Below are 19,651 nucleotides of genomic sequence, written 5' to 3'. Positions count from 1 at the left end.
CAACCAGGCCTGCCTCACAGGACCTGGAGAGGTTGCCCTTAGGGCACACGGGAAGGAAGCCCTTTGCTAGGGTGGCCAGAGGGTACGAGGACGCCCGTGCCTAGCTCTGCGTGCGGGCCTCTGACCCTCCTGAGGCTGTTCCGGCTGAAGGCGCAGCCCGGTGCTTTCAGGATGGGTGCTGCCAGCATTGTTTATTATTATTATTATTACTGTTATTGTTAAATGCATGCCGCCTCCTTCTTCATTACAATTCTCAAGGGAGGCATTATTCCCATTTTGCTGATGAGCAAACTGAGGCCAAGTAAGGGAAGCCCCTGGCCCAAGTTTTTCAGGCTCCCTCTGGCCTGTGACTGGGAGGCCTGCCAGGGTCCCCTGGAGGGTGGGGTGCATGGATCTCGAGGGGTCGCGCCCTGGGTGGCAGGAGTGAGAAGGCATCTCTGGGTGTGAGCTGGGAGTGGAAGGTGCAGTTTCCACCCCGGTCCCAGCAGCCGTACACCCCTTATTTGAGGGACCCTGGGTGGGGGTTCTGCTCTCTGGAGGGACAGCCCACTGGATGGGGCTTCCTGGCAGCGGCATCAGCCCCCATGCTGACGACTCTCACTCACTCACTGATTTTACTCACTAAGTCTCCGTAGTTCGGGACCCGCTGCGGGTGTGCACGGAGTCACTGCTCACTGGCTGTGGGATCGGGCACTTCCCATCTCTGAGCCTCAGCTTGCTTACCCCTTAAATGGGTGCATAGGGCCGGCTGAGGACTTGAGGGGGTCTGGGCCTGTCCAGGGCTGCTGTGGGGTCCTTGGGGAGGTCATTCTCCGAATTGTGGGTGTCCTCCCCGGCCTAGGAACTCAGAACAGGAGTAGGGGTTCAGGCCATGAGCCCCCCTCTTCCTCCTCTCCCTCAGTGGCCTTGGGAGGGGAGGTGCCTGCTCCCCACTGAGCCTCAGCTTCCATCTGTAGAGAGGGAGGACTTGGGGCTGAGAGCCGGGCACTGCCCGTGGGCGAGGGTCCCTCTGGGTGTGCCCGAGTGGACCCAGGCCCATCCTGAGCCAGGGGGCGGGCGGGCGCCCGTGTCCGCTCCTCCCAGTGGGGAGAGACCCGGAGGTGGGCCAGGTGGTGGTGGCCTGGCGGCTGCCTGACAACCTCCTTCTCTCTGCAGGCGAGGCCTTCCTGGGCGGCTTTGTGGCCAGCGGGGTGGGGCCCTCGGCCTCATCCCATGGGAGCCCGGTGCCCCTGCCCTCTGACCTCTCCTTCCGCTCCCCCACCCCCAGCAGCCTGCCCATGGTGCAGCTGTGGGCCGCCCATGCCCATGAAGGTAAGGAGTGTCTGGCGGGCGGGTGCGGGCTGCTGGGCTGTGTCTCCAGCACTTCCCAAGTCTGCCCACCCCTCCTCCTCCATGGTCACCCCTCCCGGCTGTGGCTGTGGCCGGTGGGGCTCAGCCATGTCCCTGGCGCCCCGGCTGTTTTTAGACGCTCAGTGCTTCCTCTTGTCAGGGTCACACGGCCTTTGCACACGCTGTTCCCTTGCTTGCAGCACCCCCCCCCCTCCTGTTCATCCTTCAGGCCCATCGCCTCTCACTGTGACTGCAGATTTATGTGTGTGTTCATTTGGGAAATACCCATTTTGCTCCCAGAGTGAGCTCCAAGGACAGGGCCTGCCCCCCCCCAACCCCCCGCTGCCCCTCCCTGCTCCACCCCCCAGGTCAACTCATTAATTGTGGGACCAGAGGCCCTGGGTGCTCTTGTTGCAGTTCTGCTGTGATGCCCCTAATCATGGGGGGGTCTGTTTGTTTGGCTTCCTGCCTCCGGAGCAAATCTGCATCTCCCTGGAGCCTCAGTTTCCCATCAGTGAAGGGACGGGTCTGGGGACTCCGCGCTCCTCCCCCACCTCTGGCCCTGGTGCAGTTTTGGATGAGAGGTGCCCGCTCCCTCCTCCTGCCTCCAGGTGCCCTGTGCTGCTCCTGGTGCTGGAAGATTAGGGTCCCGGGAGCGCCCCCTGTAGGCTGAGCCCACAGCCGCCCCATTTCCTCTCTGCCAGAGCATCAGCGGGCGCTCCTGCCATGGCCCCCATCCTGTGTGCCCTGCACAGAGGGGTGGTCCTGACTCTAGGCCTGGGGTGGTGGGCATCCTGCTGGGCGGGGGTCCCATCTGAGTCCATAGTAGCCCCCCAGTGGCTGCCTCTGGGGCCTGTGTGCTGTCAGCCCCTCTGCCCTCCCTGACACTCCTTTGCCAACAAGTACTAGTAATAACATAACAGTAGGGTGCCAGGCGCTGCATACGACTCACTTTATCCTCAGAGCCAGCTGGGAGGTGAGACATTGTACCCATTTTACAGATTAGGAAATGGAGTGACCCATCCCTAGTAGAAGCACAGCTTCAGTGATTCAGTGAGAGCTTCTGTGTGGAGGAGGGGGTGTCTTGATTATTTAGTGATTTTGGTTAATGTCATTATCAGATGGATGGCGCTGTGGGAGAAGCTCTGCGTCCCTGGCACAGGGGACCCAAGGCCCTCAGGGATGTCCAGTGGCCTGTGGTCCTCCAGGACCCACGGCCTCGGCAGAGTATCAGGACCCTCCCTGTGCCCAGTGCCCCTGCGTGGCCTCTGAGCCTCCATGCCCTGTGCGCCCTCAGGCATCTGTTTCTCCCTCCGTGGCTACCTCTCCTGTCTTCGCTGTCCTGCAAGGTTCCAATTCTGGGCATCACGGGTGGGGCCTGGGGAGGGGCTGGGGGAGCTCTCCGCAGGAGTAATTCCTTCCTGGCAGCAGAGATGTTGGGTGAGCTGAGTTCAGGGAAAGCTAGTGACCTGCTCAGGGTCCCACAGCAGGGAAGGCGCCAACGAACCAGTTGACCCTGGTCTGTGTTGGGTAGAGATTAGGGTCCTGGTGACCTCAGTTCCAAACCAGGCTCCTCTGTGTGTGGCCTTGGGCAGTGGCCATCTCCCAGCCTCAGTTTTGCCATCTATAAAGTGGGGGTATTGAGAGTATCGCTTTTCTGAGGTTTCAATGAGAATGGCAAAGGCAAAGCAGTTGAAAGTGCTTGCCAGCTCATCATTGCTCCTCTCTGGGCCCATCGGATCCTTTTCCCCGTGGACTTGAGAGCCCAGGTCCGCCGCGGACTGGAGGGAGGGAGGCCTGAGCCCCTGGGTTGGGAGGGGCAAGCTGCACCCTGGGGAGCGGGTGTTGACCCTCGGGCTTCTGTGCACTGGGCCGGCAGCCCAGGGAGAGGGAGCTCCGCGTGGAGGCACGAGGTGGTCCAGCCCGGCTTCTCTTCTCTCCTGCAGGCTTCTCCCACCTGCCCAGCGGGCTGTACCCATCCTACCTCCACCTGAACCACCTGGAGCCCCCCAGCAGCGGGAGCCCCCTCCTCAGCCAGCTGGGTCAGCCCAGCATTTTCGATTCACAGAAAGGTGAGGAGGCAGAAGTGGGGGAATGGGGGTTGTGGGTGGGAGGGACTTTTGAAGGGTTTCTTTGGGGCCCCTGGTATCGGACCAGGCCCAGTCAGTATTCCAGGCAGCACCCCTCCCCTAAGGACCCCACAGGCTCGCTGGGCAGCCCCCCCGCCCCCAGCCTCCGGAGTCCTCCAGCTGTGCTCTGCTAGGCTACCCTGGTAGGCTCTTTGGGCCGCTCTTAACACCACACTGGCCTCTCCCCCTTTCACAGACGGGAAAACCAAGGCCCAGGAACATGAGTCCAGCGAGATTTAAATTCGTTCCCACCCACTTCCAGGGGAGCCTGCCCTCTGAAGGGCTGTTCTGTGCGGGGTGGGGGGGGCTCCTTGCCCCGGGGTCGCAGGGCACCCTTCAGGGGCCTCCCTCAGCTCTGCCTGGCAGAGGGGCGCCCGCTCACCTGGGCTCTCTCCTCCCCGCAGACGGCTTCTACCTGCCGGCCCCGGGCGCCGCGAGCGCCCTGCACGCCCAGGCGCCCTCCTCCAGGACCCCCGGCGGCCACTCGGGCGCCCCAGCCAAAGGCTCCTCGCGGGAAGGCCCAGCCAAGGAGCGGGCGGGCCGCGGCGCGGAGCCTCCCCCACTGTTCAGCAAGAAGGACCCGAGGCCCCGGGAGGAGGCCGCGGCGCGCGGAGTGGTGGACCTGACCCAGGAGGCGCGGGAGGGCCGCCCGGACCGCGGGCACCCGCGCCTCGCCGAGCGCCTGTCGCCCTTCCTGGCCGAGCCCGGGCCGCCTCGGGCGCCGGGCGTGGCCCCCGCCGAGCCCAAAGGCAAGAACCCTCCGCCGCCCTCCGCCCTGAGCCTCTGCAACGGCGCGGACCCGGGGCTGCCCGCGCTGATGGCCGACGCGGCCCGGGGCGCCAAGGACGCGGCGCGCCAGGACGAGAGCGCGCGGCTGCGGCGCACGGAGGCCCTGCTGCCCGGGCCGTGCCCCTGCCCCTCGCCGCTGCCGCCGCTGCCCCCGGGCAAGGGCCCGCCCGCGCCCCCGCCCGCCTCCGCCGGCGCCTTCGCCTCGCAGCCCGGCCCCGGCGGCTACACCATCTTCCCCTCGGCGGCCGGACGCGAGCCGGGCCGCGAGCACCGCGTGGTGGCGCCCACCTTCGTGCCTTCCGTGGAGGCCTTCGACGAGCGCCCGGGCCCCATCCAGATCGCGTCGCAGGCGCGCGACGCCCGCGCCCGGGAGCGCGAGGCCGGCCGGCCCGGCGTCCTGCAGGCGCCGCCCGGGTCCCCGCGGCCGCCCCTGGACCGGCCCGACGGCCTCCGCGAGAAGAACTCCGTGATCCGCTCGCTCAAGCGGCCGCCGCCCGCCGAGGCCCCGCCGACGCGGGCGCGCGCCTCCCCGGACCCCCGGGCCTACCTCCCGGCCAAGGAGCTGCTCAAGCCCGAGGCCGAGCCGCGGCCCTGCGAGCGCGCCCCCCGCGGGCCCGCCGCCGCCCAGCAGGCCGCCAAGCTCTTCGGCCTGGAGCCCGCGCGGCCGCCCGCGGGGCCCGAGCACAAGTGGAAGCCGTTCGAGCTGGGCAACTTCGCGGCCACGCAGATGGCGGTGCTGGCGGCGCAGCACCACCACGCCAGCCGCGCCGAGGAGGAGGCCGCCGCCAAGAAGGCCTACCTGGACCCCGGGGGCGCGCTGCCCCGGGCCGCCGCCACCTGCGCCAGGCCCGGCGCCGAGCTGCACCCCCCGGGCGAGGCCTCGGCCATGCAGAGCCTCATCAAGTACAGCGGCAGCTTCGCCCGCGAGGCCGGGGCCGTGCGCCCTGGCGGCTGCGGCAAGAAGAGCCCCTTTGGAGGCCTGGGCACCATGAAACCCGAGCCCGCCCCCCCCACCGCGGGTGTCCCCCGCACCCAGGCCCGCCTCCCACACCCTGGGGGCCCTGCCCCCGCCGGGACCCGGCAGCTGAAGCGGGATCCCGAGCGGCCTGAGAGCGCCAAGGCCTTTGGGCGCGAGGGCTCCGGTGCCCAGGGCGAGGCGGAGGTGCGACACCCGCCCGTGGGCATTGCAGTGGCCGTGGCCCGGCAGAAGGACTGTGGCGGCAGTGGCCGGCTGGGCGCCGGGCTGGCGGACCAGGAGCGCTCCCTGTCTCTGAGCAACGTGAAAGGTGGGTCCTGGATCCCCCCATCCCGTCCCCTCCCCCCACCCTGCACCTCTCCCACCTTCGCTTTCCTGGCCTCCTTGCACCCCCTACTCTCCCCGCCTCCCTCCTACCATTTGTCCTTGATCCCCTTGGGGCTACAGTTGTTTAAAGTTCATTGCTTTTCCATCGTGCGCATAGAAGTGTGTGGAATGCCGGAGAAAGGAGAAAGGGGGCCGTTATATTTCCAGCATTTTCCCCGCGATTTGCAGTAGGAGGTTGGGCCTCTGCGTTTCTCTCACGTTGGCAGCGTGGATGGCCTCCTCACGGGTACAAACTCTTTATTACAGTGTTACTTGTTTCCTGGCCTTTACTGTCCCATCGGCACTCACCGTAGTTCAGCCGGCCTCTCCCCGGAGGTATTGCAGTGTTCCCTCCTCTGATGTTTTTTTTTTTTAAATACATATTTTTTATTGATTTCAGAGAGGAAGGGAGAGGGAGAGAGAGAGAAACATCAATGATGAGAGAGAATCATCGATCAGCTGCCCCCTGCACGCCCCACATTGGGGACTGAGCCCTGACCCCGGGCATGTGCCCTGGCCGGAATCGAGCCTTGATCTCCTGGTTCAGCCTTAACTAGTTCAGTGTCCCCAGTCCCTACCGTGGGGCCTGGCGCACAGTCGGCGTTTGATAAGTGAGCGAATGGTGGCTGAGTGTGACAGATGGGAATTAGGGTCCTGGTGTTCTCACGGGTCTTGAATTCAGTACCTTAGTGACTTCTCAGGTAGCATGTCCATCTGTTTCATCGGAGACTCCTCGGAATCGTGTTTTTGTTGTTGTTAATCCTTACCTAGGATATTTTTTCCATTGATTTTTGGAGAGTAGAGGGAGGGAGAAGGCAGAGAGAGAGAGAGAGACATCGACGTGAGAGAGACACATCAGTGCTTGCCTCCCGCATATGCCCCGATGGGGGCTGGGGATTGAACCTGCAATCCAGGTGCATAGGCTGATTCTCTACCCACTGAGCAGCACTGCCCAGGGCCTCAGAATTGTGTCTGAATAGTAGAAAACTTGCTAAGTTCGTAGAGATGAATGGTGCATTTTTTTTTTTTTTATTACTGGATGAACTGGGTGGGTCGCTTGCGTGTCCTGTAGTCTCTTACATAGTTTGCTGTTGGAACCCTTCCTGGGGCTTTGGAGGGTTGGTATTTGTGGCATGTTTGTTGGGACCCTGGACTTGCAGAGTGAGTCTCAGGGAACGTTTGTTGAATGACTGACTGAGCCCATTGCTCTGTGCGGAGCCCTTCCCCTCCAGCCAGGGAAGCCCTCTCCTCTGACCCGGGGGGCCTCACGCCAGGCCCTGTCTCAGTCGGGTGGAAGGGGTGGGCAGTCACCCTTGGCTTGGAGGTGGCCAGCCGGCTCAGTGGTGGGCAAGCCCTCCCCGTAGGGTCAGAGGTTTGGGGCCTCTCTTTGGGTCCTTCCCATAAAGCACGCTCACGGTGGGGGCTTACGTCACCAGACCTCACCCTGGAGCTCAGAGTACCTGCCCGAGGGCCTGTGCCCATGGGGCTGTGTGTGTGTGATTGTGTGTGTGTGTGTGTGTGTGTGTGAGACAGTGTGTGTGTGAGAGTGTGTGTGTGTGAGAGTGTGTGTGTGTGTGTGAGTTATTGTGTGTGATTGTGTGTGAGAGTGAGGCAGTGCACGTGTGTGAGATAGTGAATGTGATATTGTGTGTGAGAGTGTGTGTGTGAGTGTGTGGCAGTGCATGTGTGTGTGTGATAGTGTGTATGTGTGAGAGATTGTGTGTGAGATTGTGTGTGTGTGAGAGAGACAGTGTGTGGGATAGTGTGTGTGATAGTATGTGTGAGTGTGAGTGTGTGGCAGTGCACGTGTGTGTGAGATAGTGTGATAGTGAGTGTGATAGTGTGTGTGTGGCAGTGCACGTGTGTGAGTGTGTGTGAGATAGTGAGTGTGATTGAGTGTGTGTGTGAGATAGTGTGTGAGTGTGTGTGTGTGTGTGATTGTGTGTGAGAGATTGTGTGTGTGTGAGATTGTGTGTGTGTGTGAGAGAGACAGTGTGTGGGATAGTGTGTGTGATAGTATGTGTGTGTGTGAGTGTGTGGCAGTGCACGTGTGTGTGAGATAGTGTGATAGTGTGATAGTGTGTGTGTGGCAGTGCACGTGTGTGTGTGTGTGTGAGATAGTGAGTGTGATTGAGTGTGTGTGTGTGGCAGTGCATGTGTGTGTGTGTGTGTGTGTGTGAGATAGTGTGTGAGTGTGTGTGTGTGTGTGATAGTGTGTGTGTGAGAGATTGTGTGTGTGTGAGATTGTGTGTGTGTGTGAGAGATTGTGTGTGTGTGAGATTGTGTGTGTGTGTGAGAGAGACAGTGTGTGGGATAGTGTGTGTGATAGTATGTGTGTGTGGCAGTGCATGTGTGTGTGAGAGAGTGTGTGTGTGTGTGTGAGAGAGTGTGTGTGTGGCAGTGCGGGAGGGAGGGCGGGCGGGCGGGAGTGTGTGGCAAGGAGTGTGTGTGCGCGGGCGGAGATGTGACAGGTTGGGGATGAGGCCTCCAGGGATGAGCCTGAGCTGCTGACAGTTGGGAGGAGGCTGGATGCTTCCCTCCTTAAATAAACCCTCGTGGACGCGGTGGTTTCTCCGCAGCCTGGGCCTCTGGGGAGGGCGGGGTTGGGGTTCCCCAGCCAAGTGGGCGGTCACCCCCCGCTGGGTTTCCTGGTCGCTTCCCCTCTTGCTTTGTGGGGTGAGCCTTCCTCCTGGGGGGAGGGGGGTTCAGATCCAGGCTCTGCCTCGAGCAGCTTCGTGAACAAAAGGGCTAAGCCCCGGGGTCCCAGGCTCTACACTTACACTGGGAGTAGCCGGGGTCGCCTCCGTCCTCGATGCGCTGTGGGCCGATGGCACACAGTAGGTGCTTCGTGAACAGGGCTTTTCCTCTGCTCACATTCAGGGTGTTAGGGTCTAAAGGCGCTGCGGTGCCCGTGACCTCAGGTCCTCCGGAGGCAGGCCCCGAGTCCTCGCACGGGGCCAGGTTTCGGGGCCCTGGTCCCCGAGATGGACTAAGGGCCGGTGTGACCTGCCGCCGGGAGCCCCAGACCACACGCCCGTGCCCAGCAGACCAGCGCAGCCAGCCTGTAGGAACGTGCCGTTACCCCATCAGGACGCTGTCTGTGTAGGAGCCATCAGCACATCCTCCCGGCAGCCTGGGAGGGAGCACTCGCTCCGGCCGCACAGGGGGGCACGGGAGCCAGTGAGCCGGAGGCCGGGGCACCCTGGCCGGGTCGAGCCCCAGACGGCGCATGGCCCCCCACCGCAGCCGCTGCTCCGCCTCCTCCCCGGCCCGCGCGGCTGGGAGCAGTGTGGGACTCCGTGGACGGGGTGTCTGCTCAGGCCTTTGCTGACCGCAGCCGCGTGAACGACAGGCGGCCAGGTGCACTCTGTGTCCCACGAGGGCGAGGCAGGAAGTCGGGGAGACGGAGGACGGACATGTCCCTGGCCTGCCCGCTCCTGCCCTGACCAGCTGGCTTTTCTGGGCTTGAACTTGGTCTACTTTCCCTGTGGTCCTGAGCCTGGGACTTCCCAGAACTTCCAGAACATTCAGGCCTGCCCGCCCGGTGGCCCTCGGCCTTGGGGACACGTCTCCTCCCAGTGCCAGGCTGCCTGTCCCTGTGCCTTCTCGGTCGTCGAGCAGACACTGCGCCCTCCCAGCTCCTCGCTTTGACGGGGCGGGCGGGTCCCACCTCCCGAAGCCTCTCCTGGGGCTCCGGTCTGTCAGCTCCTGGTGTTGGGGCCGCAGGAAGGGAAGTCTGAGGGGAGACGCCCAGGGGTGGCCTTGCAATGGGCTCCTTGCCCACAAGCGCAGGTGCTGGTGGGCCCCAGCAGAGCTCGTCTCCAGCGGGGCAATGCCATCCGCGTGCCAGGCTGGGGGCCAGGCTGCCTGAGGAGGGTGGGTGTGCCTGCGGGCAGGGCCCTGGGCTAGTGCCCGCCTGCCCCCCACAGTGGCCCCAGGACACCGCCTCTGAGAGGTAGTAGTGAGTTCAGCTTCCACGGGTTTCTCCCTTAAGACACGTCTCAGCCACGCGGCGTGGGCTCTGCCGCCAGGGACCGCTGTCCCCGTGCCCCGCCTGCCGGGGCTGCGCGTCGCACTGGTTTCTGGCTCACAGTGTAGAGGGCGCCCGGCCGAGGGGCGGGGGCGGGGGGACGGCGAGGAGGGCGACAGTGGGGGCCCTCGGGCTCCTACCCCCACCCCGCTCCGCCTGTGCCAGGCTGGACTTGGGGGCCCACCTTCTCTGCTCTGGGGGGTCAGGGACCAGCCACAGGGGGGGGGCACCGGCCGGCCCCCCGGGCGGGACGGCGAGCTGGTGGCAGCTCCCACACGCTCGCTCACCCTCACGGACCGCGTTCTCGGGTCTCACTTTTCGGTCTCGATGGTTAAAGGAGTAGCCACGCGCCTGCCAGACAGGACTGGGCGGGGCCTCCGTGTGGCAGCCGCTGGCCCGGCTTGGGCCTGGCTGTGCTTCTGACCCGCAGCCGCTTTTCTGGCCCGTGGCTTCCCCGCTATCTTGACCGCCGGCCCCCCCCCCCCCCCCCCCCGCCTTGCTGACGTTACAGTAGCAAACAGTGTTAGCTTCTTTTTTAAAACCTTCATTAGAGGTATTTTCTCCATTGACTTGTAGAGAGAGTAGAAGGGGAGGAGGGAAGGGGAGGAGAGAGAGAGAAACCTTGACGTGAGGGCGACACATCGATTGGTTGCCTCCCACGTGCGTCCCCACTGGGGCCAGGTGTCGAACCTGCAACCCAGGTATGTGCCCTTGACCGAGACCCTGCAGTGAGCAGGCCGGTGCTCTAACCACTGGGAAGCACTGGCCTGGGCATGTGCTAGGTGTTCTGAGGTTTTGCTATGAGGTGCGGCTACCTGTGCAAGTTAGTGAGGGGCTCTGGGCTGGAAGGTGGAGGGGCGCGTCCCGGTGCAGAGGGCGCCTGGTGGGCTCTGGCGGACAGATGCATAGAAGGCAGGCCTTCCGGGGTCACGAGCTGCTCAGATGTGGAGGACTTTGAGGGGCCCTGGCCTGGGGCTCACTGCCTGCCCTCCCCCCCGCAGGGCACGGTCGGGCCGATGAGGACTGCGGGGACGAGCGGGCCCGGCACCGGGAGGAGCGGCTGCTGGGGGCGCGGCTGGACCGGGACCAGGAGAAGCTGCTGAGGTGAGGGCTGGGCAGCAGGGCCCGGGGCCTCTGCCTGCTGTGGGGGTGACTGGGGGGACCCTAGTTGGCCCTGGCTCCTTGGCCATGGGTGCCACAGTGCTGAGCGTGGGAGCTGCCCTAGCCCAGGACCCTGACCCTGGGCCAGAGGGCCCCTGCACCCCACAGCCCCGCTCTGGGGAAGGCCCTGGGCCCCTTCGGAGCTGAGCACTTGCTTTGTAGTCCGGGTGCAGTGTCGTCCTTGTAGCGGCCTGGTGCCCCCTGCTTGCATGGGACAGTGTCCCAGGCCGTCCGGGCTAGCGCCATGCCTATTTCCTTCCAGGGAGAGCAAGGAGCTGGCCGACCTGGCCCGGCTGCACCCCACTGGCTGTGCTGCTAATGGCCTGAACCCCAACCTCATGGTGACTGGGGGCCCAGCGCTGGCAGGCTCAGGTCGCTGGTCCGCCGACCCCGCGGCCCACCTGGCCACGCACCCCTGGCTGCCCCGTTCAGGCAGCACGTCCATGTGGTTGGCTGGACACCCGTATGGTGAGTGGGGTCCTTTCTCCCTGCCCTGGTGGGAGGGGCGGGCAGCGGGGGGATTCTGCTGGAGCGGGTGTGGGGGGCGGGGGGGTGTCGGTGGGCAGGGGAGAGCCAGGCCCAGCTCAGCTGTCTGCCGCCTTCTTTGGGGGCTGCCTCCTCTCCTCCCACTTCACTCCCTCATTTGTCCAGGAGGGTAGGTTATGATGGCACAGTCTCATGGAGTTTCTCTGCCATGAGCCTGTTGGGGTGGTGCCCAGGGGTGGAGGCCTGGGGAGCGGGCAGGTAAGGGCTGGGCCTGGGGTCCCCAGCACTGACTTGGGCCTGGGTCTCTCCTAGGCTTGGCCCCCCCATCTCTGCACCAGGGCATGGCGCCTGCCTTCCCGCCCGGCCTGGGGGGCTCCCTGCCATCAGCCTACCAGTTCGTCAGGGACCCCCAATCAGGCCAGCTGGTGGTCATTCCCAGCGACCACCTGCCTCACTTTGGTAAGTGGTGGCCTCTCCCAGAGGGAGGCCGTCCTGCTTGCCGAGGGCCTCCTGCTGGGGGGCCCACCCAGCAGAGCAGCTGCAGGCAGACGGGTCAGAGAGGACCTTCCGATGCGGTTCCCACGTGATGAACCGCAGGGGGTCCTGGGAGAAGCTCCACTGGGATCCCCCAGAACCCACGTGGAGCACCAAAGCAGGGCCCCTTGGGGGGCACGGACACCCCCGCCTCCGTGCCCCCCTCCCTCAGCACCCACTTTGCAGCCCCTGCGTATAGTGGGGAAGGGGTGGGAGCCCCATGTTGGCACGCTCCAGCATGAGGCTGCAGGGACGTCCTAGGCAGCTGTGGACAGGGCCCTGGTGAGGGCACCTCTCTGGCTGGGCTTCCCCATCTGGACAGGGGGGCGGTGGGTGCCAGGTGGGTGCAGCCTCACGGTGTGTCTCGCCCCCAGCGGAGCTGATGGAGCGGGCTGCAGTGCCGCCCCTCTGGCCCGCCCTGTACCCTCCGGGCCGCAGCTCCCTGCACCACGCCCAGCAGCTGCAGCTCTTCTCCCAGCAGCACTTTCTGCGGCAGCAGGAATTCCTGTACCTGCAGCAGCAGGCTGCCCAGGCTCTGGAGCTGCAGAGGAGTGCCCAGCTGGTGGTGAGTTGAGGTGGGGCAGTCACAGGGGTCTGTGGAGGCAGGGAAGACCCCTCCCCCTACCGATGGTGGGCCACAGAGGTCAACGAGCAGAAACTCCAAACAGTTATGGACCGTGGGGGGAGAGAAAAAATGAGAGGCTAGTGGTCAGGGAGGGCCTCCTGGCGGAGGTGACATTTACCCAGAGACCTAAAGGAGTAAATTGTGGAGGATCTCCTGGGCAGAGGACACAGTAGTGTGAGCAAGACCCAGAGGTGGGCAGAGCTCGGCCGGGCTGGGGTGCAGGAAGCAATGGCAGGCGAGGTGGCCTTGTGAACTGGGGAAGTTCGATGGGACAGTGAAGGGACCCCAGTGGGCTCCTGCCGTGTCCCCGTGGGCTGCTGGCTGTCCCCTTGATGGCCCTGGACTCTCCTTGGGCTGGGGTTGGCCTCTGACATCCACATTGCCTAATCCCATGAGACGGGCTCCCCAAGGCCCTCTGCCCTCCTGCCTCCTTGAAGGCTGTCTGGGACATCTGTCCTCTGCTCGGCCTCGTCCCTCCTCCCGTGGGCAGCGGCCACTCAGGAGGAGCTGGCAGAGGGAGCCCGTGCAGCAAAGGGCGCCTGGGTTTGAGCTCCGCTCTGTCACATCTGGCTGTGTGCCCTTGGACACGTGCCTTCACCTCTCTGGGCTTCAGGTGTTCTCTGGAAAAGGGAGCTGCTAGTCTCCTGTCAGCTGGTTGCTCAGTGAGGTGGAAGAGCCGTGCGGGCGGCGCTTGGAGCGTTTCTCCCCCGTGTGTTTGTGTGGGGACTGCCCGGCCGCGTGGGCACTGGCTGCCCTGAGCCAGGGCCCTCCCATTTCCTCATCAGAGATGGCAGAGGGCTTCCCCGCCCGCCTGGGGACAGGAGACTCGCGGGTAGTGAGCTCTCCGTGCCGGTAGCTAACCAGTGCCGCGAAGCTGCCGGGCGCAGGCGCTCCTTCGTCTTCAGGAGCCTCCCCCTGCCCGGGCTCCCTGCCCTCACTGTGAGGGTCCCGGCGGGAGGCCCCCGGCTTTGTCTGCTGGGTTCTGTGAGGAATCCTGTGCTTGTTACACGCGCTCTGTGTCGGAATGTCCGCCCTGGGCGGGGGGTGGGGTGGGCGGCCTGCACCCTGGACCCCGCCTGAGCTTCTCTGTGGGCTGGGGCCCTGGGGACCAGGCGACGGTCCCGCGATGCTGACCCCGCCTGCGGGCCCCTCCCAGCAGGAGCGGCTGAAGGCCCAGGAGCACCGGGCGGAGATGGAGGAGAAGGTCAGCAAGCGGAGCCTGGAGGCCGCGGGGAAGGCCAGCCTGGCCGCCGGGGGCCCCGGGCTGCTGCCTCGGAAGCCCCCTGGCCTGGCCACAGGCCCTGCGGGCACTTACGGCAAGGCCATGAGCCCGCCGCCGTCGCCCCGCGCTTCCCCTGTGGCTGCCCTGAAGGCCAAAGTCATCCAGAAGCTGGAGGACGCGACCAAGCCACCGCCCACCTACGCCTACCCCGCCACGCCCAGCTCCCACCCCAGCAGCCCGCCGCCCGCCTCCCCGCCCCCCACGCCTGGCATCACCCGCAAGGAGGAGGCGCCCGAGAACGTGGTGGAGAAGAAGGACCTGGAGAAGGACGCCTCCAGCCCCTTCCAGGCCTTGTTCTCAGGTGGGCGCGGCGGGGACCCGGGCGGTGCCCTGCCTGTGAAGCGTCTGCCCGCCCGTCCAGGAGTCTCATTGACTCACCCCGTCGCTCTCTGAGACCTGCTTTGTCCCCGGGGGTGGGCCCGGCACACACAGACTGCCCCCTCCTCCCGGCGGTGTCGGGGAGATGGGCGCGATGGTAGAACGCACGCTGAGCACTGAGCGAAGTCAGACTGTGGGGCAGTCAGCACCGGCCTGCCACATGGCAGTCACGGTGACAGCAGCACAGGGCCTCCCATCCTGGGCTGGACCCCACCCCGTGTGCTACGGGCTCACACGCTCTTCCCTGTCCCGTGCCAGAGGGGACGTGCAGTCGGTGGCCTGCGTGGGGCCTCAGGCGTACATTCCTCCTCCCTGGTGGCTGAGTGTGGGCTTGTGCATGGGACCACTTGAGTTTCAGTTCAGATTCTGTCACCAGCTGGCTGTGTGCTCTTGGGCAAGCGGCTGCCCCTCTCTGAGGAGGCTCGATGCCATGCTGACGGTCGGCACCGAGCACGTGCCTGGCCCTGGGCTGCTCCGCATCTGCCTCCCTGGTGGGGTTACTGTGAAGCTCCTGCCACTTGCCCGGCTCTGGGCGGGGCCTGGGTGTGCTGGCAGGTTCGCTCCCACCGCCTGCTCGTGGGGACATGTCACTCGAGGGCGGGAGTTCAGAGTAAAAGGGGGAGGAGGTATTACAGTTACTTTTTTAACAACTTGGATGCCCAACTCCGCTTGAACGGGGTGGGGCGGGCGATCCCTGTGGAATGGAGGCCGGAGACACAGGCTGGGTGGGGCTGTTTGGGGTCTTACTAGGTTTTGCTTCCAAACCAGCCTGGCCCTGGTGCTGGGGGAGAGGCTAGAGAAAGTGCTGCCTGTGGGTTCTGAGTCTCAAGACGCCTGGGGACAGGGTGGTGGCTGATGCCCCTTGGGTGACATCCTGCCGAGCAGAGGGGGGTGTGGGCCTGTCCTGGCTGGTGGGTGGGTGTTGGTGAGGGCACGGGGATGGCGGACGTGCCAGGCAGAGAGACCCGCTGACCTCCGTGTCCTTGCAGATATCCCGCCCCGGTACCCGTTTCCAGCCCTGCCGCCGCACTACGGGAGGCCCTACCCGTTCCTGCTGCAGCCCACGGCGGCCGCCGACGCCGACGGCCTGGCCCCCGACGTGCCCCTCCCGGCTGATGAGCCTGAGCGCCTGGCACCCTCGCCCGAAGACAAGCCCATCCGCCTGTCCCCCTCCGAGATCCCAGAGCCGCTGCAGGAGGGCCCGGGCGCGGAGCCGCTGGGGGAGCGGGAGGTGAAGGCGGAGGTGGAGGACGTGGACGAGGGCCCTGCGGAGCTGCCCTCCCTGGAGTCGCCGCTGGCACTGCGCCCCGAGGAAGCCATGACGACCCCGAGCCCCGAGGGTGGCCGCGGAGGTGGCCTGCTGGACGCTCAGGCGCTGGGCGCCAGTGGGCAGGGCGGCGCGGAGCCCTCCGGGTGCCTGGACTTCGCCGAGCGGGCCGAAGCGCCTGTTGACTCGCCGGGTCGGACAGCAACCTGCAAGGCCGTCCCAGACTTGGGGGGGCGGCTGACCCCGGAGACGCTGGTTGAGGCTAAGGAGGAGCCCGTGGAGGTGCCCGTGGACCTGCCTGTGGCCGTGGCCGTGGCGGAGGCCGTGCCCGAGGAAGGCCTGGCCCATCCAGCCCCAAGCGAGCCCCGGCCCAGCCTGGAATTGGGCGACTGTGACGTGCCCCCCAGGGAGGGACCGTGTGTGGGTCTGGAGGCCCAGGAGGCTGCACCGGGGCCCGGCAGTGCCGGCTTCCTGGAAGAGGAGGGCTCCGACCGGTTCCTGCCCGGCCTGGAGGACCCGCTGGCCGGCATGAACGCCCTGGCGGCGGCCGCAGAGCTGCCCCAGGCCCGGCCTCTGCCCTCGCCGGGCGCCGGAGCCCAGGCGCTGGAGCAGCTGGAGGCGGCGCAGAGCCTGGCGCTGGAGCAGAGCTTCCTGCACGGCATCACCCTGCTCAGCGAGATCGCGGAGCTGGAGCTGGAGAAGAGGAGCCAGGACGGGGCCGGTGAGCGCTGGCGGTGGGCTGGGCGTTTTCTGTTTTGCCTTTTTAAAAACTTTATGCGGTTTAAACGTCTTAGCCCTAGCTGATTTTGCTCAGTGGGTAGAGTGTTGGCCTGTGGATTGAAGGGTTCGATTCCTGTCAAAGGCACGTACCTCGGTCGCAGGCTCCTCCCTGGCCCGGGTCCTGGTCGGGGTGCGTGCAGGAGGCAACATCGATGTTCCTCTCTGTCTCTCCCTCTCCCTTCCACTCTCTCTAAAAGTCAGTGGAAAAATATCCTCGGATGAGGATTTAAAAAAAAAAAGATTTAAACATTTAAAAAATACCCAGGATATGGTTTATCCACATTTACTTAAAATTCTTGGTAAAATACACATAACATAAAATTTATCATCTTGACTGTTTTCAAGGGTACAGTTCAGTAGGTTGTGGGTGTTCGTGTTCAGCCATTCTACGGGTTTCTTAGTGGTGACGTTTCTCCTTGTTCTGTCAGTGGTCGAGTTTTGTATGAGCAAGATTCTTTGGGTTGCCAGGGTCAGAAATTCATTTTAACTGGCTTAGAAAAAGGCAGGACATTTATTGGCTCATGGAACCAAGGGACAGCAGCAATTAGATAATTAGCTTCAGGTACGGCTGGATCCAGGTGCCCAGGCCAAGTTATCAGGAGCTTCTTTCCCCACCCACCTCTCCCCCGTCCCTGTCCCCTTGCTCCAATCTCCTCTCTGTTGGCCTCATTCAAGGCAGGCTCACTGTTCTCATGGGGGGCGGGGTCCCTCAATATCCATTCCAGGTCCGTGGGCCTGCTCAGCTCAGCACACTCCAGACGAGGCACTTCTTTCCTGGCAGCTCTGGCAGAGATGCCACACTCACTGGCTCTCTGGGCTTCACGCCTTTTGCAGAGGTGAACCCTGTGGCCCAGGAGATGGGAAGGACCAGACTGGTCGTGCTCCACCCTGGATGGAGTGTCGCCCCCTGGGGTGTAGGAGAAGGTGGGCCTCCGAAGGAAGCGGGGTGCCCTCAGCAAAAGGACTGGGCACAGAAATGAGGTGCAACACAGAACATCGGGGCGTTCCAAGAAGTGTGTGAAGAGCGGGTTGTGGGGCAGACGCCACCTCGCCGCCCCACGCTCAGCCCAGCGCGGCAGCGGCCGGCGACAGCTGCCAAGGAGGCAGTGGTAGCAGTGCCGGCGCCTGGGCGAGCTTCCTCTAGCGCTGCCGCTACGCACGTTCCTAAAATTGAGACCGTCCGGCCGACAGTGTTCGGTTTCCACTTAGTGTAGTGTCTTTACCAACCAGTTTTCAGGTTTTTTTAAAACGTCGTAAATGTTTTTGACTTAAGACATTTGTGTCTTTTATTTTATTTAATTTTATCTTTTTGTTAGCCCTCACCTGAGGATACTTTTTTCCATTGATTTTCAGAGGGTGGAAGGGAGGGAGAGAGAGAGGGAGAGACATTGCTGTGAGAGAAACATCGTCTGGTTGCCTCCCGCATGCACTGCCACCCAGGTGCAAGCCCTTGATCGGGAATCGAACCTGAGACTCGTTGGTGGGTGTTCTAACCACTGAGCCACCGGCCAGGCAGTGTTTATGTTTTCTAAGTGTTTCTCACGGACTTGCCAGTTTTCGGCCCCTCGGAGGCCCGGCCGCCCATGACCCATCCCCGCTGGTCAGGCGCCTGCCTTTGCCTTTCCTTGTTCCTTCTGGCTGTTGGGAGTGAGGTGACGTTGTTTCTTCCTGGCCCGCGGGTTTTCCTGGGGGCCTGTTCCGGGGGTCAGCGGCCCCCCGGGAGCTGGGACAAGTGCCGCCCCGTCCCCCTCAGGTGTTTCGTTGTTTTCTTAAAGTTCGTTGCTGCCTTTTGTTTAAATGGTTTGGTGTAAAAAAAGTTACTTTTTTTTCAAAGGAAATTGAAAACCCTCTTAATCCTACCAACCGGTGGTGGGTTTTCAGGGGGACCACCGAGGGGGCTGAGGAGGGCCCGTGGTTTGGGGGCCGCCGCCCACCCTGGTCCCTTTCGCACTCCTGCCTCGTTTCCTGTTTGGGACGCCACGTCCCCTCATTCAGCAAATGCTTACCAGGCACCTGCCGCGTCCTGGCACGGTGTTGCTGTGAGGCCCAGCACTGCCTGGTGGGGACAGGAGGGGGTGCCCCCACTGTGACGGAGACACAGCAGGTGGAAGGGGGTCTCCTAGGGGATGGCCAGGGAGGCCCCTCTTGATAAGGGGACCTGAGGAAGGCGAGGGAGGACGGCTCTTCCGGGGAAACCATTCAGGCCACAGGAACAGCAGGTGCAAAGGCCCTGGGGTGACAGTGTCTGGCGCGCTGGAGCGAGAGCAGGGAGGCCGGGGCTGGAGTGGCCTGGGAGGGGAGAGGTGGTGAGGAGGTGGGGGGCAGTCTCGGGGGGGGCTTTGCCTTTGAGTGGAGAGCCATCGGAGGGCCGTTCTGAGCTGGAGCGACAGGATCGGACCTAAGCAGGGTGGCTGTGGGGCTGCGTGGAGGCCCAGGCGAGTCCCTGGGTCCAGGCCAGGTGGGGTGACAGGAGGTGAGGAGCAGAGGTTCTGGGGAAGGAAGTTCAGGCAGGGCCCGCAGCCTCTGCTGCCGGGCAGGATGGGCATGTGGAGGGATCCACGGAGCTGGCCTGTTTCTGAGCTGGGGAAGCTGTGGGGGGGCCGTTTGGGCGGGAGAACAGCAGGTGGTTTGGACACGGGCCTCTGAGGTGCCCTGCTGGGGCGGAGCTGGGGCTGGGGAGGAACTGGGGAGGGGCTGGGGCTGGGGCGGAGCTGAAGGAACTGAGCTCCAGTCCCCGTGGGTTTCCTTTCAGAGTGGGCTGTGGGGCCAGTGGGTGAGCAGGGGGCGCTGCTCCCATGGCCACGCCACTTTCTGGAGCCGCCAGGCCTCCCACGGGGCTGCCCACACCGAGTGAACACGCCTCCCTCCCGCCGGCCGGCCTCAGCCCGGGACTGCCCTGGCCTCGTGGGGTCGGCACACATCAGGGTTCTGGCCCCGGTCGCCCCACCTTAGTGAGACCAGCAGGCTGTGTCGCAGGGTCCCGGAGGCTGGGGTCCGAGAGCCTGGTGTGGGCCGGCTGGTTCCTCCGAGGCCTCAGTCCTGCGTGTAGACGGACGTGTTCTCTGTGCCCTCATGTGGCCGTCTCGCTGTCTCCGTGGCCTCATCTCCTCTTCTGAGGATGTAGTCATATTGGTGAGGGCCACTTTACCTTGACCACATCTTTCAAGACTATCTCCAAATAGGGTCACACCCTAAGGTTCTGGGGTTCAGGCTTCAGCGGGTGATTTTGGGGGGACAGTCACCGTCGCAGCTGGCACTGGCCATCAGGCTGCGCTGCGGTCTCGGTCCTGAGACTGGCTCATGGGAGGGGGAGGGGGGACGCAGCCCCCTGTAGGCCCCCCTCTGCCCCGGAGCAGCCTTACCCAGCCGCTGAGGGTCCTGCGAGGCCTTGAGGGATGTTACACGGGCGTCACCTCAGGGCGGGCCTCGGGCTTCCCTCCGACACCCCCGCGGGAGCTGACGGGGCTCACCGCTGGGCGGCCTCAGCTTCCTTCAGGAGAGAGGAGCAAACCAGTGGCT

The 19,651-nt window shown here is 64.2% G+C and overlaps 1 protein-coding gene across 9 annotated transcripts in view; it reads left to right on the top strand.

Moving 5' to 3' along the window:
- TNRC18 (trinucleotide repeat containing 18) overlaps positions 1 to 19,651 on the top strand; it is an 80,126-nt gene that overhangs the window by 21,052 nt on the left and 39,423 nt on the right. For 6 of the 9 annotated variants that reach the window (XM_036315632.1, XM_036315628.1, XM_036315626.1 and 3 more), the window contains 9 exons: positions 1,156 to 1,311; positions 3,276 to 3,401; positions 3,863 to 5,533; positions 10,621 to 10,723; positions 11,043 to 11,248; positions 11,579 to 11,725; positions 12,175 to 12,365; positions 13,582 to 14,008; positions 15,075 to 16,073. In XM_036315632.1, coding sequence (XP_036171525.1) covers positions 1,156 to 1,311; positions 3,276 to 3,401; positions 3,863 to 5,533; positions 10,621 to 10,723; positions 11,043 to 11,248; positions 11,579 to 11,725; positions 12,175 to 12,365; positions 13,582 to 14,008; positions 15,075 to 16,073 — 4,026 coding nt within the window. The remainder of the gene's footprint in view (positions 1 to 1,155; positions 1,312 to 3,275; positions 3,402 to 3,862; positions 5,534 to 10,620; positions 10,724 to 11,042; positions 11,249 to 11,578; positions 11,726 to 12,174; positions 12,366 to 13,581; positions 14,009 to 15,074; positions 16,074 to 19,651) is intronic. The other 3 variants (XM_036315627.1, XM_036315629.1, XM_036315633.1) reach the window with 3 other exon arrangements.

Source organism: Myotis myotis, unplaced genomic scaffold (genome assembly GCF_014108235.1).
Source record: "Myotis myotis isolate mMyoMyo1 unplaced genomic scaffold, mMyoMyo1.p scaffold_m19_p_6, whole genome shotgun sequence".
NCBI lineage: Eukaryota > Metazoa > Chordata > Mammalia > Chiroptera > Vespertilionidae > Myotis > Myotis myotis.
This window is presented reverse-complemented; position numbering and strand designations above follow the sequence as displayed.